Source organism: Penaeus japonicus, unplaced genomic scaffold, assembly GCF_977035675.1.
Source record: "Penaeus japonicus unplaced genomic scaffold, GWHDUDI00000001_assembly GWHDUDI00000041, whole genome shotgun sequence".
Taxonomy (NCBI): Eukaryota; Metazoa; Arthropoda; class Malacostraca; order Decapoda; family Penaeidae; genus Penaeus; species Penaeus japonicus.
This window is the reverse complement of record NW_028234443.1, coordinates 9458574-9468573: the sequence shown is the minus strand read 5'-3', so window position 1 is coordinate 9468573 and position 10000 is coordinate 9458574. Positions and strand designations below refer to the sequence as shown.

At 41.5% G+C, this 10000-nt stretch overlaps 1 protein-coding gene across 1 annotated transcript in view; it reads left to right on the top strand.

Annotated features, from left to right (window-relative positions):
• The window catches only part of LOC147466778 (uncharacterized), a 38792-nt gene that overhangs the window by 15783 nt on the left and 13009 nt on the right, over positions 1–10000 (top strand). The window contains exon 5 of the mRNA XM_086534419.1: positions 1–89. This exon is cut by the window's left edge and continues 59 nt beyond it. Coding sequence (XP_086390545.1) covers positions 1–89 — 89 coding nt within the window. The remainder of the gene's footprint in view (positions 90–10000) is intronic.

The following is a 10000-nucleotide window of genomic DNA, read 5'->3' as shown; positions in this document are numbered from 1 at the left end:
AGCCGTCTACGACCCTGTGGGTTTGGACGAAACGAAAGTGATGGAAAGAGACCCCGACGTCTTGAACAGAGGACATGCGGCAATAGTTGGTGAGTGAAGGAGAGAAGGAAGAAAGGGGAAGAGGTGAAAGAAAAGGGAGGGAGGGGAAGAAGGAGGGGGAAGGAGGAGAAAAGGGGGATTAGGATAGAGAATCAGTAATGGAGAAAGAGAAGGGGGATAGGGGAAATAGAGGGGGTGAGTGGGGGGTGGGGGTGGATAAAGGGGGAAAAAAAAGTGGGGGGGGAAGTAAAAGTAGTGGGGGGGGGTGGAGGGGAAGGTGGTTGAGGGGAGGGAGGAGGGGGGGGAAGGGAAAGTGTGAAGGAATAGTTAGGGGGAGAGGGGCAGAGGGAGGGAGGGTAAGAAGTGAAGGAATAGTTAGGGAGAGGAAGACAGAGGAAGGGAGGGAGGGGAAGAAGTGAATGAATAGTTAGGGAGAGAGGGGCGGAGGAAGGGAGGGGAAGAGGTGAAAGAAAAGGGAGGGAGGGGAAGAAGTGATGGAATAGTTAGGGAGAGAGGGACAGAGGAAGGGAGGGGAAGAGGTGAAAGAAAAGGGAGGGAGGGGAAGAAGTGAAGGAATAGTTAGGGAGAGAGGGACAGAGGAAGGGAGGGGAAAATTTAAAGAGGTTTTGAAAGGAAATGGGAGGGATGCTGAGGGAGGAAGGGGGAAGAAAGATGTGAAAAGGGGAAAAGAGCGGGGGGGGGGGGAGGGATGAAGGGAGGGTGTAGGGGGGGCCTTACGGGGGGGTAGGGAAGAAGTAAAGGAATAAGGAGGTTTTTAGAAAATGGACAGGAGGAAGGAGAAAGGGGGAAGAGGTTGAAAGGGGGGGGGGAAAAAAGGGAGGGAGGAAGCGCGTCAAGAAAAGAGAAGTGAAGGAATTGGTTAGGGAGTGATGGTCAGAGTGGAAGGGAGGGAGAGGAGGAAGAGGTGAAAGAAAAGGGAGGAAGGGGAAGATGTGAAAGAAAAGAGAGGGGGGAAGGAAGGGGAAGAGGTGAAAGAAAAGGGAGTAAGGGAGGGGGTGAGGTGAAGGAATAGGGAGGGAGATGAAGGAAAGGAGAGAGAGAGATGAAGAGAATTGGAACAAATTGTTTAATTATTTTCGGATGATTTTACTGATAGATATATAGGTTAATATAAAGACAGAGAAAGATGAAGAAAGATAAATAGACAGATACAGAGAGAGTGATCGAAGGTAAAAACAGGGGAGAGAAAGAGGAAAAGGTGGGGGGGGGGAAAAGTTAAAAAGGGAGGAGAATAGGGAAAAAAAAAAACATAATCTGGAGCAAGAATAAGAGCGGGGGAAAGTCGAGGTGAGAGGGGGAAAGAGAGTGGTGTTACGGGAGAAGGGGTGCAATAAAGAGGGGGGGGAAGGGGAACGACCTGAAGAGGGTGGACGGGACGTGGAGGAATTGTTAGTGGAAGAAGTGAGATGGGAAGATGGTGGAGGGAGGGAAAGAGAAGAGTGGGGAGACCAGAGGGGACGAGAGAGGAGAGGGAGGGAGGGTTGATGGAAGCGGGGCTGGAGGTGGTGAGAGGGTGAAGGAGAATGTGAGGGGGGAGATGGGTAGGAGACGAAGAGGGGAGAGAGAGGAGAGGGTGCGGAGAGCGAACGAGGGGTAGAGAGGACAAGGAGGTGAGAGATGAACTGGCTGAGAGAATGAAGGAAGAGAGAGAGGAGAGCAGAAGAGAGAGGAGGGCCAGGAGAGAGAGAGAGAGAGAGAGAAAGCACAGCTGAACATGACAGTGGTATTTGTTATAGACGTAAAACCTACAATCAACAAAATATTGTGCAAAGAACAAACTAGACAGAGAGACAGACAGACAGACAGACGGACAGACAGACAGAGAGACGGACAGAGACAGACACACTCACACAAACAAACACACACACATAAACAGACAAGCGCACTCTCATACGTGTATGTTCATTAGCGTGTATACTCATTCATATGCATATACATATCTATACATATCAATATGCACAAAGGAATATGTAGTTCAACCATTAAAAGTAGAAAATCAAATTAAAACAAACAGGGAACGGAAGGGGCGAACACGTGGAGACGGAGCCCTTGTGTTAGTTTGATATATTGCGGTATCAAAAAAAAAGAAAAAAAAAAAAAAAAAGAAAAAAAAAAAAAAAATGGCGTTTATTTCTAATATATCACATTTACTGGTGAAGGGAATATCATATTTCTAAAAAATGTCGTTTAATCGCAGTAATGTAGTTATTTTTTTCTGTTGCTATTTTTAGTTCATATAGAGGATATAAATCAGTTTTTTTCCCATCATATACTGACCGTGACATTTTCTGCAGGATTCGTTGAACCCCATAAAAAAATCTATATTATTTGTTCGTGTTCAGTATACTGTGTAACATTTCAGTATGGTTTAACGTATTGCGATATGTTTTGATATATTATATCATCCTCAGTATAGAAAGAATGTTCATAGTTTTTTTTTTTTTTTTTTTTTTTTTTTAGTAAAATTTATCTTGATTTAATGGCCAGGTTTGATTAGGAAATAGGGGGGAGGTGGAGATTGGTAGAAAAATGGATTATTTTATCAGACAAAATGATGATCATGATTATACATGTTTAAAGGCGATTATAGATATCCGAACAAAGTCAGGCGAAATTAGCCCCGCCCCCTCCTAGCCTCTCCCATTCAGCCAATCAATTCTTCGTATTAACTCGCCCGTCTTATTTACAACGAGAAACGTGATTATGATTGGTCGCAGATATGCAGGAGGCGCGATGTTAATGATAATAGTGAATTATGATAAGAATATTAACCACTAATCATAATGATCCTAATGCTGAAATAGTAGGGGAAGAGATGAAAGAAAAGGGAGGGAGGGGAAGAAGTGAAGGATTAGCTAGGGAGAGAGGACAAGGAGGGAATAGGGGAAGAGGAGAAGGAGAAAAGGGAGATGAAGGAAAAGGGAGGGAGGGGAAGAAGTGAAGGATTAGCTAGGGAGAGAGGGACAGAGGAAGGGAGGGGAAGAGGTGAAAGGAAAGGGAGGAAGGGGAAGATGTGAAAGAAAAGAGAGGGGGGAAGGGATGAAGGGAGGGGAAGAAGTAAAGGAATAAGGAGGTAGAAATGGACAGAGGAAGAAAGGGGAAGAGGTGAAAGAAAAGGGAGGGAGGCGAAGAAGTGATGATAGAGGAGAGAAGGGACATGTGATGGGGGAATAGTGAAAGAATAGGGAGTAGGGGAAGGAGGTGATAGAGGAAAGGAAGAGACGGGGGGGAAAAGGGGGGGGGATGGTAATAGGAAAGAATAGGGTGTAAGAGGGTGAGATGAAGGATTAGGGAGGGAGATGAAGGAAAGGAGAGAGAGAGATGAAGAGAATTGGAACAAATTGTTTAATTATTTTCGGATGATTTTACTGATAGATATATGGGTTTATATAAAGACAGAGAAAGATGAAGAAAGATAAATAGATAGATATGGAGAGAGTGATCGAAGGACAGAAAGAGAAAGAGCAAGAATAAGAGGCGAAAGACGAGGAAGAGAGAGAGAGAAAGAGAGAGAGAAAGAGAGAGGGAGAGAGAGAGAGAGAGAGAGAGAGAGAGAGAGAGAGAGAGAGAGAGAGAGAGAGAGAGAGAGAGAGAGAAAGCACAGCTGAACATGACAGTGGTATTTGTTATAGACGTAAAACCTACCATCAACAAAATATTGTGCAAAGACCAAACTAGACAGAGAGACAGACAGACGGACAGACAGACAGATGGACAGACAGACAGAGAGACGGACAGAGACAGACACACTCACACAAACAAACACACACACATAAACAGACAAGCGCACTCTCATACGTGTATGTTCATTAGCGTGTATACTCATTCATATGCATATACATATCTATACATATCAATATGCACAAAGGAATATGTAGTTCAACCATTAAAAGTAGAAAATCAAATTAAAACAAACAGGGAACGGTTAGTTTGATATATTGCGGTATCAAAAAAAAAGAAAAAAAAAAAAAAAAAGAAAAAAAAAAAAAAAAATGGCGTTTATTTCTAATATATCACATTTACTGGTGAAGGGAATATCATATTTCTAAAAAATGTCGTTTAATCGCAGTAATGTAGTTATTTTTTTCTGTTGCTATTTTTAGTTCATATAGAGGATATAAATCAGTTTTTTTCCCATCATATACTGACCGTGACATTTTCTGCAGGATTCGTTGAACCCCATAAAAAAATCTATATTATTTGTTCGTGTTCAGTATACTGTGTAACATTTCAGTATGGTTTAACGTATTGCGATATGTTTTGATATGTCATATCATCCTCAGTATAGAAAGAATGTTCATAGTTTTTTTTTTTTTTTTTTTTTTTTTTTTAGTAAAATTTATCTTGATTTAATGGCCAGGTTTGATTAGGAAATAGGGGGGAGATTGGTAGAACAATGGATTATTTTATCAGACAAAATGATGATCATGATTATATATAATAAAGGCGATATAGTATCCGGAACAAAGTCAGGCGAAATTAGCCCCGCCCCCTCCTAGCCTCTCCCATTCAGCCAATCAATTCTTCGTATTAACTCGCCCGTCTTATTTACAACGAGAAACGTGATTATGATTGGTCGCAGATATGCAGGAGGCGCGATGTTAATGATAATAGTGAATTATGATAAGAATATTAACAATAATCATAATGATCCTAATGATGATAATAGTAATTATGTTGATATTGGACATAACAATGACCATAATGATAATGATGATAAAACCAGTAATTATGATGATAACAATAATGATAATGGAAATGATATTAACAATAAAGATAATGACTATAATGAGGATATCAATGTTAACAATAATAATGATGTAATGATGATACTTATGATAATGATAACGACGATGATATCAACAGCAAAAAACAAGAGTAATAACAATAACAAGAATGATAACGATGATAATAATAAAAATGATAGCAATAACAATGATGATAACGATAATGATGATAATGATATTCATAATGATAACAAATCTTTAACACCCATGATACCAACAACAACAACAACAAAAAACAAAAGCCAAACACAAATATCGATTCAACACAAGGATAAGTATCTCAGTCGCTGTTACACAAGGGAACAAGTCCGTTAGAACATGTATCTTATTCACTACTGCCCTGTTCTTACGTGTTATATTTTTGACGATGAACTAGCAAGTCTTCTGTTGATTCAGCCGAAAAGTATGATGATTATGGTGTGTTGGGAATGTGGTGTGTTTGTGGAAAGGAAAGGAAAAAGAAAGTGAAAAGAGAGTTTTTATTTTCGTTCGTTCTATGAGAGTTTCTGTTGTTGGAAGTGTCATTTTTTTTGTAATTTTATGATTATATATATATATATATATATATATATATATATATATATATATATATATTTCACCAATGGGGTCTTTATTTTTGTTGGAACTAATGATTATTATTACTATGCTTGTCATCATTAAAATCATTAATAGTAATAGTAGTTGCAGTTGAAGTTTTATTGATATTTTGCTGTTACTGCTGTCCTTGTTGACCAATTCAGCTTACGTCTCTAGTCATTTGACCATCCGTTAGTAAAACCCAAAAGCAATTGATAATAAGAATTCTACCATCTAAAAAAATCCCTTAACAATCAAAACACAAATATTGCAAGGCACAAGAAAGGAAAAAGGAAAGGAACTCTATCCAGAATTTATCTTTTTATGCAGGATTCAGGTGCTGCCCTCTCTCGGTGTCATTTTCCGGTCGAGACGCTCAATACCTGCTTTTGTTTTTTCCATGTCCCTTGGGGATTCCCGGCGAACCACCTGTACTGTTTAATTTGTACACTATTACTAGGGGCTGTGTTCGGCGATTTACGATGGAATATGAAACACCTGATTCCTCCTCTTGCTACCTCCCTTTCTCTTCCCCTCTTTTGTCTCCCCGCCCCTATCTCCTCCACCCTCCCCTCTCTATTCTCTCTTCCCCTCTATTTTCTCTCTCTCCTCCTGCTTCCCCTCCCCCCTTTTCCACCTCCTCTGTCAGCTATACCGTTTACCATCAAACTGTTTTTCCCTATTAGGTCGCACTCGGATAAAGAGAGAGAAAGACAAACAGAGGTACAGAGACAGATGGACAGAGACAGTGAGGTAGATGAAAATATAGATAGGTAGATAGATCAATAGATAAATAGATAAAGAGAGAGAGAGAGTAAGAGAGAGAGAGAGAGAGAGAGAGAGAGAGAGAGAGAGAGAGAGAGAGAGAAAGAGAGAGAGAGAGAGAGAGAGAGAAAGAAAGAGACCAAAAGGTATATCGAAGTCCTGTCAAAATATAGATAGAAAGAGAAGCACTGAGGGTAATGGCTAGGTACTGGGAAGGAACCGTATTTAGACGACTGTCCCACGTATTTTAGCACCATGTATTCCGCTAAATGGGTCTTACGAACACGCTTCCCTACGACCGCTGAATGGTCGCCTTAGACAATCTAGAAGGACATATAGAGTACATAATGCAGAGGCGATGGTCTTCAGAATTAAAAAAAAAAAAAAAAAAAAAAAAAAAAAAACAAGAACATAGTCTTTTAAATGTAATAGAAGACCATGCTTAGTTTCGTTATCACTTTCCCCCCAAAACGGGTAAGAATAACAAAACATGTTTATGATGCAAGAGTGATAAGGTATGAATCAACATAAGATAAGGAATGCGAAGAAGGAATCCCGAGTTAAATTACAACAAAGGAGAGAAAACAACAGGACGCTAATGTATATAAGCAATGGTTGCAATTAATATTCCTGAGCTGAGGAAGGGATAGCATGTTCCGCCCGTATTAAGACGATCGTTCATGTGTAACCGCCCTTTTCTTCACTCTATTAAAAACTGGATATGAAGCACTATCACGCTCTTGCATTTGTTGAGTGTTTTCATAGAGGTTACAGGAATAGTATGTATGCGAGTGACGTATACCCATTGTTCCGTGAGAGGGTGTCGGTGTAAATATTTGTGGATTTGTGTGTTTCTATCGTGTTGGTATGTGTGTGACACGCGCGTGCACAGACACATACATACACACAGACACACGCACAGACAAACACACACACACATACACACACACACACACACACACACACACACACATGCTGAAAATGTATCTTTATACCAGAAATTTCAACTTATATTAACAAAATGCAAATCACATTTTTTTCTCGTCCTTTCTGTCCCCCCCCCTCTCTCTGTGTCTTTCATTTTCCCACACCTCATTTCGCTCATATCTACTTGTTCATTCTCCCCCCTTTTGTCATGGTCCTGTTTGGATAACCGTCTTTCTCTTTCTCTCTCTATCTCTCCTTCCCTTTCTTCCTCTTCCACCCTCCCTCCTCCCCATCCTCCCTCCCCCCCTCCTTCTCTTCCTCCGCTCCGTTCCTTATTCCGTCTCTCCCTCATTCTCTTCCTTTCTCCCTCTCTCCCCCCTCCTTACCCTCCCTCTCCCTACCCTTCTCTCTCTCTTTCTCTTTACCTACCCGCATCTCTTTCTCTCCCTACCCACATCTCTCTCTTTCTCTCTCATCCACTCTCTCCCTACCCTCATCTCTCTCTTTCATCCTCTCTCTCCCTACCCCATTTCTCTCTCCCTACCCCCATCTCTCTCTCTCTCCCTTCCTCGCATCTCTCTCTCTCACTTATTCACTCTCTCCCTACCCCCATCTCTCTCTCTCATCTTCTCTCTCCCTTCCCCCCATCTCTCTCTCTCCCTTCCTCGCATCTCTCTCTCTCTCTCACTTATCCTCTCTCTCCCTACCCCCATCTCTCTCTCCCTACCCCATCACTCTCTCTCATCCTCTCACTTATCCTCTCTCTCTCTCTCACTCATCCTCTCTCTCCCTACACCATCTCTCTCTCTCATCCTCTCTCTCCCTACCCCATCTCTCTCTCTATCACTTATCCTCTCTCTCTCTCTCTTTCTCATCTCTCTCTCTCCCTACCCCCATCTCTCTCTCCCTTCCTCGCATCTCTCTCTCTCTCACTTATCCTCTCTCTCCCTTCCTCGCATCTCTCTCTCTCTCACTTATCCTCTCTCTCCCTACCCCATCTCTCTCTCTCACTTATCCTCTCTCTCTCCCTACCCCATCTCTCTCTCTCTTTCTCATCCTCTCTCTCCCTACCCCATCTCTCTCTCTCTTTCTCATCCTCTCTCTCCCTACCCCATCTCTCTCTCTCTTTCTCATCCTCTCTCTCTCCCTTCCTCGCATCTCTCTCTCTCTCTTTCTCATCCTCTCTCTCCCTACCCCATCTCTCTCTCTCTCACTTATCCTCTCTCTCTCTCTTTCTCATCCTCTCTCTCCCTACCCCATCTCTCTCTCTCATCCTCTCTGAGCTCCATTATGTCTGTACTCCAGTGTTGTCGCTCTGAGGAGGTTACAATAAACGCTTCTTTGTCATGATAACAAACACAATGTGATAACACAAGGTTCTTTTGGAAGTGCTGAGGGCCGGGGAGGGGGAAGGGGGAGGGGCGTAGGAGAGGGGGTAGGATGGAGTCTGGGTAGGGGGTTTGGAGAAGGGGAGGGGGTGTCGGTGGGTGAGAGGGGAGGGGGTGAGAGGACACGGTAGAGGGGGTAGGGGATTAGGGAATATAGATGGGGTGGGGTGGGGGGAGGGTTACACGCAGGACAATGGCACAGTCTCAAGAGGGGGTTGGGAAAAATTTAAAGCAGGGAGGGTGGGGGAAGAGACGAAGGAGGGGTGGTGGTGGTGGGGGGGGGAGGCGAGGGGGAGATGGAGGGATGGAGGAAATATAGAGGGGAGGGTAAGGGGAGGGGGAGAGGAGGGGAGCAAAGAGGATGAGGTTCTGTATGCGTGTGTGTGTCTGTGGGCGTGGATTGGGTTGGGGGGGGGGGGGGCGGGGGGGGGGGGAGAGGAAAAGGAGGGAGGGGTAACATCTCCAAGGAGTAAAACGATTTCCATCTCACTATGGCATCTCCCTTACCCCCTTCCCTCTTCCCTCCTCTCCTCCCTACCCCCCCCCTCCCAACACACTTCTCAGCCAATATAACCATCTCCATTGTATTTTTTTTTTTTTTGAGAGAGAGAGAGTGCGTGTATGTGTTCGTGTTCGTGTGTGTTTATTGAATTTGATTTTTCTTTTCACTCTTTTGAATCATAAAAAATACATAAAAAACATGATAAACAAAATCGCAATAAATTTCTAAAATCCCAGATTATCTCCTCCCTCCTTATTTCAAATTGCTTGTGATAAGGAACATTAACAATGAAAACGATGATGATGATTATAATGATTGTAGTCATTGTAATAGCAGCAGGAAGTAATAGAGGTAAAATCAAGGGTAGTAGTAGTAGTAGTAATAGTACTAATTATGATAATATTAATCATTAAGGCAGTAGTGATAATAATAGATATTAAATTTACAGGAAAGTTATCACTGCAAACATCGATAGAAATGATGATAATGACAATGATATTAATAAAATAAATAGTATTGATGATGCTAGTAATTACGGCAATAGCGATAGTAGTAATGATGATAGTGATGATAATGATAATTGTAGTAATGGTGACAGATGTAGTAATGATATTGATGATGATAGTTATGGTAATGAAAATGATGATGCTGATGATGATGATGATGAAAGCTATGATATTGATATTGATTATGAAATTAAAAGCTATGATTATAAAAATGATAATGATAATAGTAATAATGATGATAATGGAACAATGATAATGAGGAGGAGGATAATAATAATGATAATAATAATGAGGATAATGAAAATCATAATGATGATAGTTATGGTGATAATAATTGTAATAATAATAATAATGATAATGATTATGACGTTGATGAGGACAACAGTAATTAAAAAATCATAATGATGATAAAGATAATAATGGTAGCACTATTAAGAACAACACCAATAGTGATAATAATAGAGATATCAATATTATTAGTGATAATAA